Source organism: Oryctolagus cuniculus, chromosome 6, assembly GCF_964237555.1.
Source record: "Oryctolagus cuniculus chromosome 6, mOryCun1.1, whole genome shotgun sequence".
NCBI lineage: Eukaryota > Metazoa > Chordata > Mammalia > Lagomorpha > Leporidae > Oryctolagus > Oryctolagus cuniculus.
The window spans coordinates 54,908,294-54,934,374 of NC_091437.1; the positions used below are offsets into that span (position 1 = coordinate 54,908,294).

Genomic DNA, 26,081 nt, shown 5'->3' on the forward strand with positions numbered 1-26,081 from the left:
AGATGGAGGAGGGGGTAGAAGTAGAGCTTTAGAACAAATGTGCTCTTGACCTGGAGCAGATGCTGTCAATTTTAACTTGTTATGCCAGAAGGATTGGACTCCCAAACGGATGGATGGATAGTATTATGCATGTGTACACACATATAAATGTATAAATATATATACACACACAAATATAAGGGTACTTCTCAAAGTTCTTAGAAAATATATAAAATGCAAAAGCTATACATGGATTTCAAATGTTTGCACAAAATAAATTTGTTTTAATTCCAGTTTTCCATGAACTTTTGAAGTAACCTAAGATATCTTATTTGCACACACAGTTCTTTTGTCTTTAAAAAAATCCTTTACTCTAAAAAGAAAGTTAAATGCTTTCCTGTATAGTTTTTCTCTCTTTTGTTTTGTTCTGTGTAACCAGCTTTTAGTTTACTCTGTTCTTGGCGCTGTATTAAACTCTTGCTTATAACCTTGCCCTTGGTACTCCCACCCTGTGATGTCGTTGGAATTATCACATAAAGGACCTGGAAGCCCAGACAAGTTAAGCAAATTGCCAGAGGTCACACAGCATGGAAGAATCAGAGCCAGGATTTAAATCCAGTTCTGTTTGACTCCAAACCCTGAGCTTCATTGCTGGTGCACTGCCTCATTTAATGGAAAGGGTGCGAAAAAAGCCTACAGAGAGGTGTGGCTTCCCTGCAGACCATGTGTCCTCACTGGCAGTCACAGCCCACTCACCGAGTCAGTGTCCTGGAGTCAGGATCTTCCTGCTGTGGAAACGAGACCTTCAGGCTCCTTCCACGAAGATCTGCAGTGTGGCCACGGCATCCCTAGCAGCCACACTCGCCGTGACATTCTCAGAACCCATCTTGGTTTCCACAGTAGATTAGGGGGCTGATTTCTGCCTCTTTTTCATATCCTGTCATTAACCCAGCCACCCCTGAAACCCCAACAGACATGAAGAGAAGCCTGTACTATTAAAGATGAATAATGCCTAGAAAGTCCTCTTTAAAATTGTTCTTAATGCTTTTCTGTACCTTGTTGCTACATTAGCACTGCTGGGCTTTCTCTCAGTCTCTAACAGACGCCCAAACTCTTTTTCCCATGGGGGCTCCTTTTTTTAAAAACTATATCCTTTGCTTCCTAGGTTCTTTGGGTTAGATTCCCTTCCCCAAAAGGCATTCATTGGGAGAAGAGAAAAAGAAGCACTTTAGAGAAAATCAATTTTCAGCTTCCAGTTTACAGTAACCAGAGTTGTTTTTTTTTCTTTAAGACTTCTTTTATTTATTTGAAAGGCAGAGTTACAGGGAGAGAGGGAGGGAAGGAGGGAGAGGGAAGGATGGAGGGGGGAAAACAACCATGTGCTGATTCACTCCACAAATGGCTGCGGTGGGTGGGCCTGGAACTGGGCCAAACCAGAGCCAGGAGTCAGGGATCCCATGTGGGTCTCCCACGCAGGTGACAAGGACACCAATACGTGGCTCCTCTTCCATTGCTTTCCTAGGCTGGTGAGCAGGGAGCTGGATCTGCAAGGGAGCAGCCAGGAATTGAACAGGTGCTCTGATATGGGATGTAGGCATCACAGGCAGCAGCTTAACCCACTGTACCACGATGCCAGCCCCAGCCAGAGCTTCTGATCCACCTGTCACGACGGATGTTTCCTCCTGGACATACCGTTATTTCAGTAAAGTCCTCTATTTAAGCTTTGGGCCTTAAAAATAGCCGGAATCCAGGGCCAGCATTATGGCATAGTGGGTAAAGCTACCGTCTGCAGTGCCAGCATCCCATATGGACCCAGTTTGAGACACAGCTGCTCTACTTCTGATCCAGCTCCCTGCTAATGTGCCTGTCAAAACAGCAAAAGATAGCCCACGTGCGTGGGTCTCTGCAACCATTTGGAGACCCAGAAGAAGCTACTGGCTTCAGTCTGGCCCAGCCCTTGGCCATTGTGGCCATGTAGGGAGTGAATCAGCAGATGGAAGATCTCATTCTCTTTGTCTCTCCCTCTCTGTCTATAACTCTGCCTTTCAAATATAGAAAAATAAATCTTAAAAAAGAAAATAAAAAGAATCTTTATTTTGTGTCAAATTTTTTAAGAGCTTTACGTGGATTAACTGATGAATCCTTGTAACAACTCTATGAAATAAATGGCAATTGTGTCCCCACTTTACAGATCAGGACTGAGGCACAGAGACTTCATACACTTTGCAAGTATCAAGGCTAAGGTTTGAACAAGGCAGTCTCAAGCCAGGGTGTGGGCTCCTAAACATGTACCATATAGTCAGTGTCTACTGGAAATGGGCAGAATGTTTGACAAACAAACCATTGAGGCCCAGTCTGGAGACATGGGCCACTCAGGACTTCCAGTTGTTTGTTTTCTTCTCCAAGAGGTTATGTAATGGAGGCCTCCACACTTCCCTTAAGGAGCCCATTCCCTGGTTTTATTATCCTGGAGGCCCAGGGGTTCTTCTTAAGATCCAAGCTGTTGTTTCTCCTGCTTCATTTTAATCCCCTGTTGACTCTTTATTTGATGAACTATTGAGCTGGATAAAAATGAATCATCCGCCGGCGCTGCGGCTCACTAGGCTAATCCTCCACCTTGCGGCGCTGGCACACCGGGTTCTAGTCCCAGTCGGGCGCCGGATTCTGTCCCAGTTGCCCCTCTTCCAGGCCAGCTCTCTGCTGTGGCCAGGAAGTGCAGTGGAGGATGGCCCAGGTGCTTGGGCCCTGCACCCCATGGGAGACCAGTATAAGTACCTGGCTCCTGCCATCGGATCAGCGCGGTGCGGCTGCAGCGTGCCGGCCGCGGCAGCCATTGGAGGGTGAACCCACGGCAAAAGGAAGACCTTTCTCTCTGTCTCTCTCTCTCTCACTGTCCACTCTGCCTGTCCAAAAAAAAAAAAATCATCCACTCACATGTTACAGAAGAAAGGGGGAAGAGAGCTTGAGACCCTCAAGTCATTCTCAGCTTGCTTCTGCCATGTAGACACGAATGATGTTCAGTGATGCAAAGATTCCCCTTCGCCATTTTGCAGACAAGTAACTGAGGTCAAGGCCACATGTGAGTCTTGTTCTAATTAAGTAGCTGGGTAACACTGGAGGTGGACAGCTTTGCTCACTGTTCATGCCAGTCTTCAACAATTTTATCATTTCTCCCAGTCATTCAAACCCTTTTCACTGTCTGTTGGCCAGATTTGGATAAATATTTTCAAGAGTTGGTCCACTACAGAACGTGGAGGAGACCTTGGTTTGAATCTAGAGGGCCTGCAGTGTGATTTAGTGGCCCCCAGAAGGGAAAAACCCTCAGGACAAAAATGACTGGTTTTCTTCTTGCATTTCGTCTGAGTGGGTCTAGGAGTTCGTGAAGAAGTGGGAGGATGGTCAGAGGTAACCACAGTTCAGAATCCACGTGAAGGAATCACAGATGTCTTTTGCCAACAAGGTTCCAATTAGTTTTTTGCCATTTTAGAGATCAGAGAAATAAAGCTCTGTGAGCTGATGGATCTGCTTTTCTTGGTCAACTACTCATAACTCCCAGCCTTTCCTTAATCCTATAGTTGCAAAGGAATCCCCCTGGAAGTGTAGGAGGAGCCAATTGGCACCATTTTTATTAAGAAAATCTCCTTAAAAATATGTGTGTGTAGAACTCCCCCTGTTAACGTTCTGAAGAATGCTGAGTGTGAATAACCAATACTTTCATTGTGAGCGACTTCAAATAATGCAGCAGAAATGTGTTCATGTTGCTGAAAGAAAGGTGTCGTTCCCCATAATTTTAGGCCCCTCCTTCAAACTCAGTGAAAGAGACAGCCCCAATACTAGGTCAACCTCAGATCAACTCTGCATTTTCTGCTGAGTTTTTTGTTTGTTTTGGGCTGATTTTTGTTCAGAATGTCAGTGTGTATTAGACTTGTTTCTGTCTGGAAAGGATAATGAAAGGCTGCAAGAATTAAATCTGGTCCCCAATTAACATCACCCTCCCTTTCCCTGCTGGTAATTTTTATATCGCCGTCACATTCAGGGTGGTTGGAAGTTTCCCATGTACTTATCAGACTCCAACTCTTCTTATTTGATCAGTAAAGAGTAATTGTTGAATTTTCAGAGGCATTTGTGCCAAGACTTCAGATGCCCTGGGGTATGAGTTTATAATTTTGCTACTTAAATGTTTTCTAAATGTTTTAGCTGTGACTTGAAAAGAAATGTTCCATGAGTTTCCTCTTAATATTAAAGAAACAAAAATCTTGGCATTTAATTGAGCAGACACATAGAGCTAGCTATTGTGTACAGATGGCCTTGACTTGGTGTTCATTCCTGTTTTCCAGTGCCCTGGTCATTGAAAAACAGCAGCATAGACAGTGGCGAAGCAGAAGTTGGTCGTCGAGTGACTCAAGAGGTCCCACCAGGGGTGTTTTGGAGATCACAGATTCACATCAGCCAGCCTCAGTTCTTAAAGTTCAACATCTCCCTCGGGAAGGATGCTCTCTTTGGTGTCTACATAAGAAGGGGACTGCCACCATCTCATGCCCAGGTATGGCCATGCTTGATATAGCAAAATGTTAAATACATACATATGCACAAGGTCCCACCCACTAGGATGCCTGTACTTAAAAGGTGGACCACAACAAGTGTTGGCAAGAGTGTGGAGAAATTGGAACCCTTCTGTGGTGTTGGTGGGAATGCAAAATGGTGCAGCCTCTATGGAAGAGTCAAACAGTTCTTCAAAAAGTTAAACGTAGAATTGCTACATGACACAGCAGTTAGCTTACTTCTAGGTCTGTAGCCAAAGAGAATTAAAAACATTATCTTCTCATAAAAATGGGTGCAGTGGTATTCATTATAGCATTACTCATAATAGCCAAAAAGCAAAAGCAACCCACAAATCCAGCTAATGAATGGATAAACAAAATGTTACTCATCCATGCAGAGGTGTATGATTAAGACATGGACTGGAGTGAAGTGTTGCTCCCTGCTGCAATATGAGTGAACCTTAAAACACTGTGCAGGTGAAAGAAGCCACATACAAAGGGCCACGTACTTTGTGCTTCAGCTTATATGCACTGCCCAGAATGGGGAAGTCCATAGAAAAAGAAAAGCAGAGTGTCGTGATTGCCAGGAGCTAGCAGTTGGGGTTTCTTTGGGGTGGCAGGTGATAAAAAGGCTCTGAAATTACATGGCTGTGATGGTTTGCACACCATAGTGACTACACAAAACCTACTGGATTGTAAAATAATGAAATTTATATATGTAATGAAATTAATACCCCAGCCTGAGTAAGCTGCCTTTGCTAGGCCTGGTGCTTAATCCTTTGGCACTTCGATGTTGTGGTTATTGGGTTAGTTTGTTAAAATCCCATTCCGAGGCATTCATTGTATATGACAAGAGTGATGTGACATCAACCAAAGAGTTCAGCGTGTGTCTCTTGGTGTCTTCTCTGTGCTAAATTCCTTGAGATTTCCCTGGCACTGTGACAGTGAGGTTACTCCCAGAATTGAGATTCATGAGATTGGGTTATATTAAGGGTCTCATTATTTTTTTTTTCTCATTTCTCCTTTAATTTGTCCTGATTGATGGTTAGCCATAGCACTTGAGGTAAACTTAGACCCATGTTGAATTTCTTTTGCAATAAAAGTTGTACTTACATGTTAAGAAAAAACAAAAATCTCATTTGCCTGCAAATCCAGCAAGAACATAAGTGCATTAGTAAAAAAAGAGAAAGAAAAAAGAACAGTGGTGGAAAAAACGCCCCTCTATCCAGTCAAAACTGATTTTGAAATGTGTGAAGAAGGTATTCATCTGGAAAATTCAATTGGAAGAATTTAAAGCTTTAAAACCATTTGTAAATATGAGGTAGTCAGGCCACCATTTCCTTGTCTTTAGCTCACAGCAGACATTGCTAATCGATGACAGCACTTTTCCTCACTGAGCCCAGTGAACTAATACCTCCCATAGAACTCTCAAGGCAGCCACTACCAATCGACCAGTGTTGGCTCTCAAGACAAAACTTATTTGCAATCCCATCTTTACAGCCCAGAATGATCGATACGAGGACTACAAGTACTATTTCTTTTTTGGCCATGGAGGGCTGTGTACATTTTTATTACCATACACAGCCCATGCTGTAGGGACCAATATGTAAAGTGGTAATCAATGAGTCCTCCATTCATCCATCCAGAACAATATTTATTGGGCTAGACACTGATCATCCAGAGCTGAGTTAATACAGCCCCTGACCAAGCAGAACTCCTGATACAGAAATCACATCTGCTCTGCAACAAGATTCCCATCCAGAAAGAGGAATTCAGCTGAAAGAAGTCCCTAAGGCATTGCTGTAACTTCTGGCCAGACAGCAGGGTGCTGTTCTGGGAAGTTGCACAAATTGTTTGGTGGTCTCCTTGACCTTCAGGCTCCACCGAGTCCACTGTAGCGTAATGAAGGATTTACAGTGGAGAAATCTGCTTGTTGGCATTATTCGGGTGAGTACGAACATGCCTCTGGGCACAGCTGAGAATAACTTTCCTCACAGCCAGTTCAATGCAGAGAGCTTTTCTGGGAAAAATATTTCTTTCCCATGTTGTCCCAGAGTACTATTCACCCCTTTCCTTTCCTGCTCTGGGCAGCTGGAGTCATGGGCAAGCCAATGGTGATGGTAAGTCAAGTCGGCAACTCTCTGGAACTGAGCAGTAGTGGACAGGAGGCAGAAACGTACTCTATCCAGTTTCTCTGCTGCTCTGACATTCAAGACTCACATGCTCAATGACAATGTCCTTTCTTCTTTTGTGCCTACGCCACACTGTCCATCTTGTGCCAAGCCAGTGATTGTTCTAGTGATCGTCTTCCCAGAATAGTTCCTCTCCAGGGACAGCCCCATCACACACTTCAAGGGAAGGGAAATGAATTGGCATGGGCTGATACGTACTGGGCTTTCATATGGCTGCCAGTTTGGGAATTCAGTGTGTGTCGGGCTGGGTGGGGGGTGGGGGGGGGTCAGGTGAGCAAGGCAGTATAGGTGCCTAGAAATGCACACAACAAGTATAGCATAGGGAAAGAAAGAAAAATACTCCCTACACATCCGCACATCCATTCCCTGTCATTCCATGCATTCATGTCCATTTGACGAGCTACATTTCCTCAAGGAGCCGGTGCTTAACTCTTTGCAGGGATAGGTGACTAACACATGTCTCAAACCATTATAGAATTTCTCATTTCTATTGGCATAGCCTATCAAGGAACTTAAGTTCTATGGGGATTGGCAGTCTAGCCAAGGTGACTCATTTGAGCTAGAGAAAGAGAAAGTGGTGAGGAGGGGGAAGAATATGCAATTCTATTGGCTGTGTTGCATGAAATAGCTCTGTTTAAATTTTATTGAGTATCATGCTCTGACCAAGAGCCTACAAGGTTTAGTATCCTTGTTCAAGGATATTAAATACAGAGGCGAATCCTTTCTTACTATTTAAATTTCCAAAGAATCAGAATCTGTCCCAGCTGACTTTTTGAAACTGGCTTTTTATGGGGATACAAAAACAGCATGGCATCAGAGAGAAAGTGCTGGAACTGGAGTGAGCATGCCCCGCCTCACGTTGACCGGGTGACCTTGGGTGTGTTCCTTCACCTCTCTTGGCTTCTTCTTCTTTTCTACCTGTATTCTCCCCCTCACAGTGTTGCTGTCATGATGTAACAGCTACAGAGTAAGATAGGAGACATGTCTGCAGACAAAAGCACAATGAAAAGATAATGTATGGCAAATGTTTTATTGTACAGATCACATGTCCCTTGTCCAGAATGCTTGGCATTACAAGTGTTTCACATTTCATAAATCTGAAATTCAGCTTTCAGTCTATCTTGGATTTCAGATTTTTGAATTAAGGATGTTCAACTTGTATTTGGAAATTCTGTGTGGCCCTCACAAATGCTGTATATAGATAGAAAATTATGCAAATATAGATTTTTAGTATAAATTACTTTCCCAGTTTTTTCTTCTTATTAAAGAATAAACTATATTTTCATTGCAGAAACCAAAGAAAGAAAATAAATCCCAATTTGAAGCAGTCTTCTTTTGTAACAAAACCTAGCTTGAGTAAAGACAGAAAGAAAATCTCAGAATATTAGTGGCTTTAAATAGCAAAGGCTATTCCTTTCTGAATCTTTTAAAATTGTGTTTTGTTATGAAAGATTTAAAAAATCAACTATGTTTTGTTTGCGAGAAAGAGGTGGAGAGAACTAGAGAGAAAAAAACAGACAAAGTGAGCTCCCATCACTGTTTACTCCCCCAAATGCTTGTCACAGCCTGGGCTGGCGTGGGGCAAAGCCAGGATCCAGGTACTCAATCTAGGTCTGCCACATGGGTAGCAGGAAGTCAATTACTTGAGCCACCACTGCTGCCTCCCCCTACCAGGAAGTACGTTGGCAGGAATACAGGCTATTTCTTTGTATTCTCTTTTTTTTTTATTTTTTATTTATTTATTTTTTTGACAGGCAGAGTGGACAGTGAGAGAGAGAGAGACAGAGAGAAAGGTCTTCCTTTGCCGTTGGTTCACCCTCCAATGGCCACCGCAGCCGGCGCACTGTGGCCGGCGCACCGCGCTGATCCAAAGGCAGGAGCCAGGTACTTATTCTGGTCTCCCATGGGGTGCAGGGCCCAAGCACTTGGGCCATCCTCCACTGCACTCCCTGGCCACAGCAGAGAGCTGGCCTGAAAGAGGGGCAACCGGGACAGAATCCAGCGCCCCAACTGGGACTAGAACCCGGTGTGCCAGCGCCACAAGGCGGAGGATTAGCCTAGTGAGCCGTGGCACTGGCCCTGTATTCTCTTTCAGTGGCTCTCAACCAGGGGCAATTTTGCCCCATCTCCCCGTAGCCTCCTACCTGGAAACATAGTGCAGTGTCAGGAAATATTTTCGTTGTCACACATGGGAAGCAGCTGTCATGAGTTTCTGGGGGGTGGAGACCAGGAATGCTGTTGAACACCTGGCAATGCGCAGGGCCTCTGCTGCAAAGGATAAGCCAGCCTCAAATGTCTACAGGGCTGAGCTGGGTGTTGTGGGGCACACAGATTAAAAACACAGTGAGACTTTTGAGGTCAAATTAGGAGTCTTTATTAGCCAGCTGGCGACTGCCCTCTCACAGAGCAAGTCCTGAGAAGACAGCCCTGAGTTGCAGTGGCAGTGGGGGGGGAGGGGTTAAAAAGGGAAAACCTACTTTTTATCAGACATTTGATTATACGTATGGGCTTGTGCAAGCAGAAGCGAGAAACAGTTATCAGCTAGGTTTTTTGTAACCTTATTGAAAAATGTAATGATTCAAGTATTCAATTGTTCCTGGTCGGGGTCAAGCATGGCATCACTGACCTTGGTGCCACCTGTGTTATTTGTGGCTGCCCCCGGGAGTAGACAGGAGAAGCCATAGTCTGGTGGCCTTGGCCATTATCAAGCAAGCAGAGGTACAGAGGCCAGAAATGGGCTAGTTACAAACTAACATTTATTTTTATGAAGAACAGGCCTGGTTTTAAAACAACCAAGCAAAATAACCTATTGTCTATAACCGTCCAGGTGTGCTATACTTTGTAGACAGTTTAAACTTTAGAGTCACTTGTCACATAGGGAAGCCTTAGCTTTACATGTTTCTCTTGGGTTAGTGAGGACTTGATGCACAGTCAGCCGCATTCAAGGACACAGACCTATGGAGCTTCCGCTATCACGAGGAACAGGGCCGGTTCCTATAGCAAAGGAAGGAGAAGGTGGAGAACTGTGCACCTGTTCCTAAAGAATTCTGGCTGGAAGGGACACAGATCACGTAAGCCTTTCTCATACAGATCAGAGCAAGTCCTGGCCTGACTTCAGTGGCACAGAAAGTACCATCTGCTGACCCCCCTGAAGGAGGAGCACAGCAAATATCAATGTGTAGCCCTACCCATTTACACATGAAAGGTTCGCAGATCTGTCCTGGTGGCAAGTTATCGTGTGCATCCTTAATCCGTACCAGTTACACTCCTATCCACCAGCAACCCTGCATAAATGCCCATGTTATTTACTTGAGCCCCTGCATACACAGGATATTATCATTTTTAAGCTTTGTCAGTTTGAAAGGAAATATTACATTGTTTAATGCAGCATTTTTACATTTTGCATTGCATCTTCTAAGACACAGAGCAAAAACAGAAGAAGAAAAGAAAAGAAAAGAAAAATCAATCTAAGCCATTCATAACCTACCAGCTCCAATTCTTATGGGGCTGGTGTGTGTACAGCAGAAGTCTAGTGCATCTTGCCAAATATTTGAAATCCTACAAACTGTCAGATTTGCTCAACCCTGGCTCTAGAAAGGAAACAGATCAGACTGGAAAAAAAAAATAATAATCTGACCTGGCTGCAGTGCTAGGCATCAAAGGAAATCTCAGAGCCATGCTGCCGTGAGGATCTTGGGTGGTTAAGGCAGTGAGAGGTTTGCTTGACAGTTCATCACTGATTGCTACTGATATGTCAAGCCAAGTGAAATCCTTTGCGAGAACAAGTCAATAATCGGCAAATTAGGTACATGATTAACCTGAGACAACAAGACGCAGTTAGCGCCTGGGAGCCCTACCGGGACTTCACCTTCTTCACAATCCTGTTTAGCAAATATTAAAAATGCCTATTTCATCACTTAGACTGATGGAGCCAGGAGCCCAGTGACTTCCACAGGCAACTTGGAAGCCTGGGGTAGGCTTAACAGCTCCAGCAGGTTGATTAAGGGGAGGGACTAGGGATTGAATGGCAGACACAGCAAGTCCCTGATGCTTTCAGTTGAAATGCATCTGCCGGATGGGAAGCAAAACTAGTCACACATGAACACACTGCCCATGGAAGAGACGTGTTTGAGAGACCACCGACTGTCCCATGATCATGCCAAATCATCACAAATATGGCAGGCTGGGCATGTGAACCAAGATAAAATGAGTAAGCAGGCACTGCTATTTGTCCTCATCAGTGGAATTCCCTAATGACGTTTTTTTAAGGCAGATTTATAGATGGAGATTAGTGGTGTGAGCTTTTGCCAGCTCGGTTTATCCCTTGCCATTGCAGGGCCTTATTTGAACATGAACTTTCTCTTTCCTTGCCCCCTTCCTCTGCCTCAGTAAACTGGCACATAGGTTTAATAGGCGTGGGCTAAATGGTGTCCTGGGATGCTGGGGCTCGTGGCTGTCCTGGAGCATCTTGCTGATGGCTCTCCATCTTCCCAGAGCCCATTTCTCAGCCAGGTAAGCTCTCCTGAGCTTTGCCCTGGAGGTGCAGTGTTGAGGGAATGCCAGAATTTGGCTGTCACCTTGCAGAGCTCATCACACAGTCATATTTTCTGGAAGCTTCCTTTCTCAAAGCACTTGAGGTTTAGAAAAAAATTTTGTGAAGCCAAGTGTACTGTGCTGAAAGCGCTTTTGTGAGAACTTATTTGGGACATCCCTTGTGATTGCCAGTCCCCTAAGGGGAGCCACAACTGCTACAGTGTGGTGGGCACCCTCCTGGGTATTTACCAAGCACAGCAAGGGACTGTCTCATGGGATGCTGGAGTTTGACAGAAGAGCCGCTGTTGACAGAGACGTACAGAGAGACACTGAGAGTGGCTTCTAAGAAGGACTTTCTTAGGCTGAGCAGAGTCTTGGAAGTGCCATGATTCAGGAGCTTGCAAATTTTCTAAGGGCCTTTATCTAACATGAAATCTTAGTAGAACACTAGACACGAAACAGACAAGAGTGATACTTTTATTAGCATAAGCAGTTTGTTGTTGAAATCCACAGGTATTATTATTTTCGTATTTACCTCTGCATATATGTGTTTATGCATCTGTGTTTACACATATATCATCATCCCTTATACAAAATAGCTTAGTATTTGCATAGGACCTATGAACATCCTGCTGTATACTTTAAACCACCTCTAGATAACTAATAATACCCAGTGCAATGTATGTGTAAATGCTGTGTAGGTAGTTGTTATTCTGTATTGTTTAGGACATGACAAGAAAAAAAAAACTATGGGGCCAGCACCATGGCTCACTTGGTTGATCCTCCGCCTGCAGTGCTAGCATCTCATATCAGCGCGCTGGGTTCTAGTCCCAGTTGCTCCTCTTCCAGTCCAGCTCTCTGCTGTGGCCCGGGAGGGCAGTGGAGGATGGCCTAGGTGCTTGGGCTCCTGCACCCACATGGGAGACCTGGAGGAAGCACCTGGTTCCTGGCTTTGGATCAGTGCAGCGCCAGCTGTAGTGGCCATTTGGGGGGTGAACCAATGGAAGGAAGACCTTTCTCTTTGTCTCTCTCACTGTCTATAACTCTGCCTGAAAATAAATAAAAAGAAAAGAAAAAAAAACTGTACATACTCAGTAGAGACCCAAGTTTTTCCAAATACTTTCGATCAGCTTTTGGAGTTGAATCTACAGATGTGGAGCCCATGGATTTAGAGGGCTGACCGTGTGTGTGTGTGTGTGTGTGTGTGTGTAAGTAATGCATAGATAAGCACATATTCCCAGAGAAAGAAAACCATTTTGTGAGGATGGTCATAGCTAGGGATAGTTAAGGAGAAAATGATCAGAAACCGGTAAATGGCAGACCAATCCCTCCTCTTCCCCTACCCTCTCTCCTTCTCTGCCTTTCAAATAAATACAAATCAACAGACTTTAAAGTGCTTATTTTTATCTACAATGCAGTATTAAAGGTAAGACCTCCCCATCTCTAACACACATACGTTTATTCATTTGAGCTATTGAAATATCAGTATTTGCCATATCTTTATATTTCTCTTAATTTTTGTGATCTCTCTTTGGGAAAAATGAATCTGTGACACCATTGAATCTATTTTGAGTAAAACAAGCTTTAGGAGAGTATAGATGATAACTGTAATCTCCATCACTTTCAAGAATCTATTGATTTAGGTACTTGGTTTTGTTTGCATAATTTTGAGACAAATCATAATGAATGTATTTAAGTAGTTGCAAATAGCAACAGCATTTTCTTTAATCGTTTCCCTGACAGGCTGTGGATCCTCTTCAATTAAATTGATCCACAATCTTGAAAGAAGAGCAAGAGGAAATAATTGTTTCAAGGTTAAATCACTTAAAATATCTAATAGCTACTCACATCCCTAGCCTTAGAAATAAAAGAAGGGGAGTTGCACCATGCTTTGGAACTCTCACCACTACAGGACCTGTTACATATGCGTTGGGTTCCACTCCGGGATTCCCAGTCTGCTGCAGACGTGTGTCTGCTCTGCCAGGGTTGGGTTGAACAAGATCCACCAGGGCAGTTGCTGGTGTGACTTCACCTGAGCACACTCACATTGGCTTGGATTCAAAGAAAGCCTAGTGCAGATCACCAAGCTTACTAATAAGTAATAGTTAGGGAAGTTTAGCGCTAGGCTCAGATATGTTAAGGAAACCCTCATTCCCAGATCTTCACAAGAATCAGTGGCTTCCAAAGTACCTCTCAGGAAGGGAAGAAGTTGTTAGAATTGTTCATTCCTCATTCAGCTGATCACTTATAGAGATGTTCTCCGCTCAGATCCCTCCCCAGCTAACCCTGTGTCTCTGTCCACTCGCAGTAATGCCTGCATTTTTGGAGGGCTTTGAGGACTATGTGACATGTGTGATTTTATCCTCACAATAGCCCTTTGAAGTAGGTGTTATCCCTAGCACTTCCATTTCACAGATGAAAGAATGGGGACAGACTGCAGGGTTGCATAGCTGGTTTGGGTGGGACTTGGTAGTCGGACACCTTCCTCTTCCTCCTCTCAGACGCTCTATCATTTCCAGGAGCATCTGCCACTCAATGCAAACACAGTCATTTACTGAGTACAATTATAGCCGTGGCCAAGACCAGGAATTTCATTAAGTCAATGAAAGTGGTGCAGGAGGCCTTCTTGAACACGTCAGAGGAAAGCCTTGGTAAGGATGATCTGGCTGAGGAAGCACAGTTGAACACCACGGCAGAGACAGTTAAGAGAGAGGCTGACGGGATTGGCACTTCAAAGAGCATAATTATAAAAACATAAAAAAGGGATCCTGGGAGATTTGAGAGAGATATCCAATATGCTTCCAGAATTGTCCTTTTTGATGGCCTGTACCCGTCTAACTAAAATGATGGTGCATTGTTCTTGCACATCTCATTGATTGTAAGATGCACATAACGCTCATCTTTTGACGTCTCTGAAAACGGGATGTGTTTGGCAATCGATGAAGCTGAGATAGAATGAAGTGTTTGGTGTCACCTCTTTGTGTATGTATGAAAACCCAATATGCATTCTCACAACTCAAGCATAGTTGCAAATAGAACTTGAGTTTTCCTAAATCTGAGATAAAATAAATATTTTGAATGTAGCATTTCTTTTTCCAAGATAAAGTCCAAATCAAACATTTTCTGAAGGCCGGCGCCGTGGCTCAATAGGCTAATCCTCCACCTTGCGGCGCCGGCACACCAGGTTCTAGTCCCGGTTGGGGCGCCGGATTCTGTCCCGGTTGCCCCTCTTCCAGGCCAGCTCTCTGCTATGGCCAGGGAGTGCAGTGGAGGATGGCCCAGGTGCTTGGGCCCTGCACCCCATGGGAGACCAGGAAAAGCACCTGGATCCTGGCTCCTGCCATCGGATCAGCGCGGTGCGCCAGCTGCAGCGGCGGCCATTGGAGGGTGAACCAACGGCAAAGGAAGACCTTTCTCTCTCTGTCTCTCTCTCTCACTGTCCACTCTGCCTGTCAAAAAAAAAAAAAAAAAAAAAAAACATTTTCTGAAGCATTAAGTGTGCTTGCTCTAAGTACCTTCTTATTAATTCTAAATATCTTCATATAACTAGATCCTGCTACATACCACAAGTCAGTATGGGATTTAATTATAATTTTTAAAATACAGGATACAGCATTGTGGCACAGCAAGTTAAGCTGCCACCTGCAATGCCAGTATCCCATGTCAGGAGTGCCAATTCAAGTTCCAGACACCCCACTTCTTATCCAGCTCCCTGCTAATGCATCTGGGAAGGCAGCAGATGATGGCCCAAGTGCTTGAGCCTCTGCCACGCACATGGGAGACCCAGATGAGCTTCCTCATTCCCTCCTCTCATTTCCCCCCTCCCTTTCTCTCTCTCTCTCTCCCTGTCCTTCTCTCTCAAACACTCCCTCTCCATCGCTCTGCCTTTCAAGTAAATAAAATTTGTATATACACACACACACATATTTTAAAGTAAGGTTTAAAGAAGCATTGTGTGGAACCCTTGTGTAACTGTTGCAATCCCAAGAGAGCTTGAGCACAAAGAGCACGGACCATTCCAGACTACCTGGCCTTGAATGTCAGCCTCCAGCACTTGAAGCAGTGTGGCACTGGGCAAGTCACCTCTTCTGTAAGATGATAGTAATCACTCAGAACAGTGCTGAGGGATGTAAGTGAGGTTGTCTTTACAAAGCACTTAAAATCAGGCTGGTCCATAGAAGGAGAGTAGATGATTATCATGTTTTTCAAAATGTCCATAGCACAAGTTTATTTGCATTTTTGGTGTTGTTTTTTTTTAACATAGAAACCTTTTATTTAAGATATACGAACTTCATGCATTTCATAAATACAAATTTAGGAACACAGTGATTCTTTGCACCCTACCCTCCCTCCCACCATACTCCTACCCTTCTTCCTCCTCCCTGTGTATTCTCATTCTTATTTTTCACTAAGATCTATTTTCAATTAACTTTATACACATATGTCTAACCCTACATTAATTAGAGTTCAACAAATAGTATGAAAAAATATCTGTCCCTCAACATTCGAGACAAGGGCTGTTCAAAGTCATCACATCTCAGTGTCACTTTCACTTCTGTAGATTACCTTTTAGGTGCTCTATTGGTTTCCACAGATCGGGGAGAATATATGGTATTTGTTTGAGATTGCCTTATTTCACTAAGTATAATGTTTTCTAGATGCATCCAGTTCGGTGCAAATGACAGGAATTCATTTGATTTTTACTGCTGTGTAGTATTCCATGGTGTACATATATCATAATTTCTTTATCCAGTCATCATTTTATGGACATCTGGGTTGATTCCATATCTTGGCTATTGTAAATTCAGCTGTAGTGAGCATGAGGGTACAGACAACTCTTTCATATGCTGATTTCTTTTGATTTGGATAAATTCCTAGGAGTGGGATGGCTGGGTCATATGGTAGGTCTATATTCAGATTTCTGAGGTATCTTCATACTGTCTTCCACAGTGGCTGCACCAGTTTACATTCCCACCAACAGTGGATTAGGGTACTTTTTCCCCCACATCCTCGCCAGCATTTGCTGTTTGTTGATTTCTGTATGAGAGCCATTCTTACTGGGGTGAGGTGAAACTTCATTATGGTTTTCATTTGCATTTCCCTGGTGGCTAGTGATCTTGAGCATTTTTTCATGTGTCTGTTGGCCATTTGGATTTCCTCGTTTGACAAATTTCCATAGCACAACCCCCAGACCAAGTTTACTTGCATTTTTAAAAGATTATTTGTGTTTTCCTCACTATGAGGTAATACAAGGGACCTCTAAGAAGTTGGTGGACAAATACATGGTATGGAAAAACTCTGTATGAGTTTCACAATTTCTTGCAGAAAAATAAGCTTTTAATTCTTTTTTTCTATAAACTGTTTAAAGTATTCTTATATATGGTGATGACAGGAAAAATATAACATTTTTACTATAGGAAACATGTAAGTTTTCTGTTCATATTCGATAGTCATTTTATAAATACAGGATTGTATCATATATGTTAGTTTTACCCCTGATTCTTTAGTAATGGGTAAGGAATGTTTTTCCACATCTGAATATTCTTGCATAGATTCATTTTATATGCCTGAAAAAATTGTCCATTATCTAGACCAAAAAAAAAAAAAAAACAGTTTTGTCTGGTCCCACTTTTTTAGTATTATAAGTTACTCTGCAGTAAACATTCTTGCAGGTATATTCCTGTGTATTTCTGAATACCTTTTTGAGTTCTTAGAGTGGAATTGCTAGCTCAAAGGATTCCCAACACCTCCAGCTTGTGTAGCAGTAGCAATGACCATCAGAATAGCTAACGGTGATTGAGTGCACACTCTGAGCCAGGCTACACTCATGGAGACCCTAAAGGTAGGTACTTTGCTGATTCCCACCTTGGGAATAAAAGAGCTGAAGTCGCTTGCCCAGTGTCCACTGCCCCTGTGCAAGGTTGGGCTCGTGCCTGGGGAGACCGGCTGCAGCCTGCCCCGCTCTCCCTCGTCAGTGCTGGAGAAGTCACTCTGTCACTGGGCACCTTCCCAGTGTGCTGCCTCACCCTGCTGATGTGTTCAGTGTCTCTTCACAACTGGCCCACACGAGACCTTCCTATTGATCTTGGGAGGGCACAGAGCCAAAAGTGACATTTTTGATAAATCATTGGCTAAAGACAATTAGAGGGGAATGTACAGTAAATAAGAAACCACATCAGCAAGGCAACCAGGAGGTGAAACATCCATTGTTCTGACCTCAGAATAGCTGGAGATATTCATCAGTTTCACTGACCTTGATCCCTTAGCTCCATGGGGTCCACACTGAGGTTGCCTTGGCCTTCAGAACAGTACTTTGTACCTCTCTCCTGGGTTGGATCAACAGGCAGTCTGATGAGGGCCTGACCTTGGGGGAAGATGAAATATAAAGTCAGCCCATTCATGCGCTCAGCAAATACTCACTGAATGTCTGCACTGGGACCATGGGGATAAACAGCTTCAGCTCTACTTTCGAGGAGGTGGGGACATGACAAGTGAAGAAAAGATGGCAACATCAACTAGGCAGGGTGGTAGCCTGTAGCACAGTCCACAGTCCTCAGGTTCTGGGTTTGAATCCTAACCTCTCTGCTACACAGAAGCTGAAGTGTGTGTGCACCTGAGTGTCTGGAGATCGTTTGACGATGCATGGAATGAGGATCATAGGATCGTACCTTCTTCTCAGGTTGCAGTGAAAATAAATGAGATAATGCCTAGTGAGTAGTAAGCACCCTGCAGAGATCATTCAATCAGTCTGACTGGTCTGCAGCCCTTACAGCTCCATCACAGGTAGCCCAGGCACCCATGGGGCTCTACAAGGAAAACAACAAGACTTCTGGCTAAAACCAATACTGCTGCACACAGTGAGGTCTCAGTGGTCATCAAGCTCTAGTTTCTAGGGCAGAGTTCAGGAGCTTCCTATCCTTCAGGGCCTTCCTGTCTCCTTACAATCATTGTATAAATGGTGGGGGCGGGGGAGGGGGGCAGCAGAGGTTTGAGACACATCTCCTGGGGCACAGAGCACGCTGTGTCCAGCTGTGTTCAGCCCAAGTACAGCAGCCTGGGATGGGAGAGGGTCAAGCAGCATGTCTCCTGTGCCCCACTGCGCTCTTGTGTGTTGGGTGCACCTGCAGCCAGCCGTCGTTTATACTGCACCTGACAGGGTCAGCACAGGTCAGCTACTAGGATGACTACAGGGCTGGGTCCAGGACACTTGTCAGCGGACAAGTCAGCCTCACTTTTCACTCATGAGGGAGTTTGGGGCAGCTTCCTGGAGGAAAAACTACTGAAGCTGAATCTTGGAGGACGATTTAAGGGGACTGGGAAAGATAGCTTTAAGCGGAGGCAAATGAAGGCAGCCCTATGATGTGGGCTATACTGAAACTTTAACACGTAATCATCTTCTTCCTAGAAACTGCTTTTCCTTCACAGTTGCTCACCGGTGAGGATGGAGCTTTTTCTTTTGGAACTGGCCCGTGCAGGCCAGGAGTGACTAAAGTCAGGGGGACACAGCCTTTCTAGCGGCTTCATGGCTGTAGCCCTGTGTCGAGTTGTTGCACACTTGGAGCTGTGGACACACCTCCAATGAGGAATACATATTCAATGAAAGCAAAAAAATGGCCAATCACAGCAAGGCTGCAAGGTTCTCTCTTCACAAGGAGCACACCCGGTTCTGAGTCTGGGGGGAAGTCACGTTGAAAAGAGGAGATCAGGTTTTAAAGTTTTCAAATCCTGCTCCCTGTTCTCGTAAATTCCACGTGGGCGAGTTCACATTCCCTGAAGGAAACTGTCTTCAGATAGCTCCGGCATTCCATCAGAGGGTGGCCTTAAGTTGTTTTCAGTCTGCATTTCCTGAGCACGTGATGTGTGTCGAAGGGCAGAGCTGGCCTTGTCCTTGTGTGGCTGGTGGGCACTGGCATCGATGCTCCTGCAGGAACCCCCACTGTCCCCAGCTCCCAGAGAGTGCGTTGTCCTTGCCTTGCCTTAGCCTGGCCTTGGTTCTCTTTCTGTTGGAAACCCTGCTCTAAAACAGCTGGAGAAAGAGAGGTGCTGCCATGCACAGCACATTAGGAGTGGCAGCAGCTGCTTCTCCTTTGGTAGTAGCATTACATCCTTTTCTATTCATTGTTCATCCCCCCTACCGGGGGATTCACAGTATACTTAAACTGGAAAACCGAGAATTTTAGGCTTGATGTATGGGGGCGAGTGTCAAGGGATGAGATGGAAACTTGGCAGAACCAGTAATCTGCTTATCTCCAACCAGCAAACCACTGAAGCCCCTGCCAACCCCAGAAGGTGCGCACAGGAACCAGGCTCAGTCAACGCACCAGGCAAGGCTCTAGTGTCATCTTCTGTAACCATGCCTGGTTCTGGAGTGTGAGCTCTAGGAGGGCACTCCTCAACACCCCTGCATTTCCCACACCCTGTGCAGTGCCTCTCCGTACATAGTGCGTGCTCAGAGCCATCGCCACAGCCCGCCGGGTCCCTCTGCATTTGAATTGACAGCAGTCTCTTCCCGGTCGCTGGGGTGCAGCATCATCATCGCTCTCCCTCAGTCACCCCAAGCTCATTCTGCCCCACGATTCTGTGCACAGGGAGTCCCCTCCTGAAATGTTCCTCTGCCAGACGTTCACAAGGTCCTACCTTTACTCGTTTCAGGACTCTGCTTAAACATCATGCCCTCTGCTGACAAGTGCATGTAGAGCAGAATGCTGCTTACCTCCCTGTCCAGCCTCTCCTCTCTTAAATCCATGTCATTTGGGTGCAATTTCAAGACTGCACTGGATTGCTACAATTTTTTTTTTTTTTGACAGGCAGAGTGGACAGTGAGAGAGAGAAACAGAGAGAAAGGTCTTCCTTTGCCGTTGGTTCACCCTCCAATGGCTGCCGCGGCCAGCACGCTGCGGCTGGTGCACCGCGCTGATCCAAAGGCAGGAGCCAGGTGCTTCTCCTGGTCTCCCATGGGGTGCAGGGCCCAAGCACTTGGGCCATCCTCCACTGCCTTCCCAGGCCACAGCAGAGAGCTGGCCTGGAAGAGGGGCAACCAGGACAGAATCCAGTGCCCCAACTGGAACTAGAACCCGGGGTGCCGGCGCCGCAGATAGAGGATTAGCCAACTGGAACGAGAACCCGGGGTGCCGGTGCCGCAGGTAGAGGATTAGCCTAGTGAGCCACGGTGCGGGCCCTGGATTGCTACAATTTGAAAACTGTCTGTCTTAGTTACACCACCCTATTCCTGGCTCAGAACATGGCTATCCCCTCAAGCCCCCTGGGCCCCAGGCCAACCTCACCCCAACCCCAGCCATGGCCATCAGTTTGCTGTTGCTGGAGATGAGATCATCTCTGCTAGAGTGTCCCCTCCAAGATACCCTGTGCTCTTTTTCTGGCCAGCTTCTCTACTCCAAAGAACCTCATTCTGATGGGCCTCTGGTGCTGTGTGTATCTGTGCCTCACTCCTTTTATTTCTGAATAGATTCTGAATGTACAGAGGGGTCTTCAAAAAGTCTTTGCAAGATGGGTGTTAGGAAAAACAGTGCATGGATTTTAAAGTTTTTGCACAAAAATAAACTTATCTTTTACTTCCACTTTTGCACTTACTTTTGGACGCTCTCTCCTATGGTAGTCCCCCCGACCGCTGGGTAAGGTCCTGAGATCCCTGGTGGATGCCTGAAACATGGGTGTTGCCCCGGGATATGCCATGCTTTTTCTTAAAATTCATGTCTGGAATGAAGTATTATTTATGCGGTAGGCACAATGAGAGATGGGCAATAGTAACTAGAAAAGATGAGAGTTCTAACAATGTACTGTAATAAAAGTGGTGTGGATGTGGTCTCTCTCTTGGAAGAGTGAAGGTGGATATTGGTCATTTTAGACTCCATTGACAGCAGGAAACAGACATTGGAATATGAAACCACAGATAAAGGGGGACCACTGGACTACCGTTGTTTGCCCTTTCACCTTTTGATGGGCATTTGGGTTGTGTCTTATCCTTCATCTTTCCCTTGTGGTACTCACCGCTCCCTGACACACTCCTCCCAGCAGAACAGCAGCGTAGCAGGCATGCCAGCCTTGCCCATGTCACACACTGTTTTGTTCCCAGATCCGCAGCAGTGCCAGGCTCAATAGCTGTTGAATGAACAATTATTTGCATGTTCATTTTCTCCCATGACATAATGAAGGGCAAGACCTGGGCTCCCGTACTGTGGCTCTCTTTGTTTTCTGTGAACCGCTGTTTAGACCTTCCAATGAAACCATGTGCTAGCTGGGACTTGCCCTGCCCATGATACCCTGCACTACGTGTGCCTGCACCCATGATTCTTTGAATATAGGCACATGTACACATACTCCTACATACATGAACAAGCGGGTGATACCCCACCCTTTCTGCCTGTAATACAGGTGCAATACAGGGTAATACAGTGTGTTAAGGGTGGTCTCTGGAGTTGGCTGTGTGGGCATCCATCTTACCTTACTGAATTACCAACATCTGGGCAGGTTAGGTCATCTGTCTGTGCCTGAGCTTCCTCATAATGCAAGATGATGGTAGTTTATATTCAGAAGTGGTATTATGAGTATTAAATAAGGCAGTACATGTGTATCACTTAAAACAGTGCCTATCCTCATTAGATGTTAGCTCACACACTCATCTGAGTTTACAGACAAAAATAAAGGAAAACCATGTAGAGTTTACTAACGTGCCCTTAAGAGCTTCTAAGCAGTTGTATCCTCCAAATTCCATGATGCTGGTGTAGATTTGATTGTAGGGATTCTTTCCTTTGGGCCTAAATCTTCTTCTCATCCAACCTATCAAGACCTCAGTGAGTATCCATTACATAGTGGGCACTGCTGTAGGCACAGTGCATCTGGCCTTGAGTAACACAGGCAAGTCTCACACTTTTAAGGAATGTATATCCAACAGGAGGGAGAGGGACTGTGCATTAGTAGATAAGTAACAAGTTTTTCTCAAAGAACGATGAGACTTTGCTGAGGATGGCAAGGAGGAGAAGCAACAGTGTTTTTGAACAGGTGTTCAGGGAAGCCCTTTCTGAGGTTGCATTGCTTAGGCAAAGGTAGGATTGATTGATGGGCAGGTGGCTGTGAAGAGATCCTGTGCTGCAGGAACAGCTGGTGCAAGAGCCCTGAGGCTGGCGAGAACGAGTTCTGTTCCAAGAACAGAGAGAAGAGCAGTGTGGCTGCAACACAGTGGGGGAAGGGTCTGGAGAGTTGGGAGCAGGCTAGTTCTTAAAGAATCTCACAGACCAGGCACCACCGACACCCAGCAGAGCATCAAGACCTTCTAGGACATCCGTTTGTGTGTGCTGCTGTGGGACACCTCCCCATCCTCGCTACAAAGCTACTGCTGCCCAAGTCTGGCCCTCGCAGTGCCAAGCTGTCCCTCCCCCTCTTCTCCACTCACTTGGCATCTCAAGGGGACTTACGAGCCAAGCCAGCCGTCACACGTAGAGCCTGGCAGCTTTGGCCAGGTTCTCGAAGAACTTGGAGTGGCCTCCAATACATATCACAAGGCGTGCAAATCCACATCGAGTCCTTGCTTGGCCAGCAGCCACACTCGGCAGCACTGGAAACTTCCTTAGCTTCCCTGGAAGCCATGGCTCTCTCTTGAGATGCAGCATGAGTCCCAGGCTTCAGGGAGGATGACATGAGATGGCACGGATCAGCATTCGCCACTATACCCAGCATGTAGCAAGGGCCCAGCTGAAATGGGCTCTTCTTGTTTTTGAGGACTACATTTTCCACCATAGCAAAAGGACTCAAAACAGGAATTCTACCCACATGGGTGATATCTCCTCTGCTCCTGACTTTTTTTTTTAAATAAGACTTATTTATTTATTTATTTATCTGAAAGGCAGAGTAACAGAGAGGAAGGGAAGGAGAGAGAGAGAGAGTGATCTTCTATCCACTGTCCCACTCCCTAAATAACTAAGGCTGAGCCAAGCTGAACCCAACAACTCAGAACTCCGTCTGGATCTCCCATGTGGGTGGCAGGGGCCACTCTCTCAGGCATATTAGCAGACTCAAAACAGTGCTCCCATGTGGGTTGCTAGCACTGCACGTGGCACCTTAACCTGCTGTGCCATGACACTGGCTCTCCCTGTTCCTGCCTTTAAGGAACCATGTCTTAAGCTTCTGTCTCTTTCATCTGCTTGACTCTTAGCCATGGAGCCTGGCGTGATGAGTTCTTGCAGCTTGGAAACGCAGGTGCCCTGTCGGGTCTGGATACGTAGGGTCTCCTTCTCCTATTAACCCTAGAAATGGACCCCAATAGACTCTAGTTCAGTGACTCAGACACTGAAAAGCAGGCATCCTGAAAAAGGCAGGCAAGGCCTGGCTCAGAGAACTTGGCCCCCACTGTTACACGGCTGTCATCCCACTGCCCTTCCCTAAGCACACAGCCCCTTTGAAGGAGAGCGGGGAAACTGTACTGAGCTTTCATGAGGAGTCAGCCGGGCGCACTTTGCCATGGGCCTGGCTGGAGGCAGGGAGGGATGAACAAGCCCACCAGGCTGTTGCTGCCATCACTGGATGCAGCCAGAGACCCAGTGGTGTTACGGCTCCAGGCAGCCCCGGCTTGCACATGCTACCTCCCCACCATCCCGCCACGTGCTGAGCCTGCTCTGCCATCCGAGGTGGAATCGACATCAGATGTTGGGAGCCAGGGAGGTTGCCAGTGTGGAGCGACGGGCGCGACAGGCCATCCATGGGAAATGTCACCATTTATTGCTTTCCCTCAGCCAGCAGACGTTGCAAATAGCAATAAAGTTGTCCCGCCAACCCCCCTCCCCTTCCCTGAGTCCTCGACCCAGTAATAAAATAACATCTTTCTGAAGGGCAATGAATCCATCTTTAACCTTGCCCTCTTTGGCAGGTGTGTGCCAGTGTGGCTTCCAGAAACATCTCTGGGCTATGCACTCCCTGCCTGTGGACGCCTTTCCTTCTGGGAAAGTGACAGGCTCTGCTCAGTGGTCCAGCCCCTCGGTTCTCCTCCAGTTCCTCTGGAAACCCACTAAGTTATCTTAATTACCATTCCTCCTCAGTGCCTGCCAAGAAGTGGGGAGATTTATAATTGGATCAGTCAAATATTTGCTGTGGCTTATTTCTTTGCTTCTCTGGCTCCAGTGAAAGTTGCCTCTTCATGCCGCTTTGGGGTGTGACTGGTGATTCGCGGGCACAGCCTCGCATTGCTTGCCAGCATGGGTTATTTTTCAGAGGGCAGGGGAAAAGCGGGTACTTTGCAGGGGACAGGAGCAGCATTGATTTGGGATTGTGGTGCTGTTGCCTTCTGGGTGGCCACAAGGCAGGCATGCCTCTTTGGGAGAAAAACTTCCTCCTGGAGCCAGCCCAGGCTCAGATACATCATCCTCTTGGGACTGGGCCGTGTGCTTTCTCGTCCCTGTCCAGGGCTTCTGTAGACCTGTTAGATGGGACGTTGCCATGGAGCCACCAAGAACAGCACTGATCACCCTGAGGTCCTGGAACAGAGAAATCAGGTGTCCTTGGGACCAGGCTGAGTTTTTCATTCCCAGTGATGAGCAGTGAGCGGGAAGCTTTGGCCAGAGCCTGGACTTTTTGGAACATGGCCTCCCGGTGTCAGCAGGGTCTGCCAGGCAAGCTGGCCATACTGTAGTCTCGGAGTCCTAAGAAGCAGAGGCCCTGCTGAACCAGAGAGCCTCCTGCTAACCGCCTCCTCACGGGCTCCTGGTCTACCTGCCCTAGAAGGCAGCCTCCACGCTTGGCTTGGCCAGTCTGCCCTGTGTTTCTGCTCCAATCCTCCCCCAGGTTATAGCAGCAAGAACTGTTAACACATGATGCTGCTTGGTGTGTGTTAACCTGTGAGTACAATTGTCATGTATTCCACACTAGAGCACTTTGGAAACCATAAGGAGGAACAGGAGGTTTAAACTTGGCCACTCCTAGGCAAACTAGGATTAAATAGAGACACTCAGTGTTGTCAAGTTGGAATTTGACCAAAGTAAGACATTGCCATAATTTTCCTGGGTGATTCTCTCCTCTTCTCCTGTAAGAAATAGAAAAAAATCGGGCCAGTGCTGTGGCGCAGTGGGTTAATGCCCTGGCCTGAAGCACCGGTATCCTATATGGGTGCCAGTTCGAGACCCAGATGCTCCACTTCCCATCCAGCTCTCTGCTGTGGCCTGGGAAAGCAGTGGAAGATGGCCCAAGTCCTTGGGCTCCTGTACCTGCGTGGGAGACAAGAAGAAACTCCTGGCTCCTGGCTTTGGATTGGCACAGCTCCGGCCATTGCGGTTATCTGGAGAGTGAACCATCAGAAGGAAGACCTCTCTCTCTCTCTCTCTCTCTCTCTCTCTCTCTCTCTCTCTGCTTCTCCTCTCTCTGTGTAACTCTGACTTTCAAATAAATAAATACTTTAAAAAGAAGTGGGAAATATCCCAGAGCTTATTACGATCTTGGAGAAAACAATGGGAATAAAGAAAGGTGTGAAATGAAGAAATGTGAGAAAACTATGCAGACGTAACGAATCTCAGCATTTCGGAGACTTAACGTAGTAAGCTTTTGTGGACTGCTGGTGACGCCACTTCAGGCTCTCATCCAAGAGCTGATTCTAGGATCCAGGCCATTCCTAGCTTGTGGCTTCACCATCTTGGGCATGCTGATAGCCTGGGCACCCTCCAGAGGCAGCTGGGGATGGAAGGAAAACTCCAAAGAGATTGTACAGAACCCTTGCTGGCAGGGTTTAGAAGTGGAATGCATCCCACAGCTTGGGTTCCATGGCCCACACCACTGTCACCTGTTCCCACGTGGCTGCAGAGGGGCTGGGAAGGAGGCACATGTTATATATCCACCC

General features: G+C 46.0%; 1 protein-coding gene across 22 annotated transcripts in view; it reads left to right on the forward strand.

Moving 5' to 3' along the window:
* The window catches only part of TENM2 (teneurin transmembrane protein 2), a 1,294,348-nt gene that overhangs the window by 1,104,444 nt on the left and 163,823 nt on the right, over window positions 1-26,081 (forward strand). For all 22 annotated transcript variants that reach the window (XM_051844425.2, XM_051844426.2, XM_051844423.2 and 19 more), the window contains one exon: window positions 4,317-4,522. In XM_051844425.2, coding sequence (XP_051700385.1) covers window positions 4,317-4,522 — 206 coding nt within the window. The remainder of the gene's footprint in view (window positions 1-4,316; window positions 4,523-26,081) is intronic.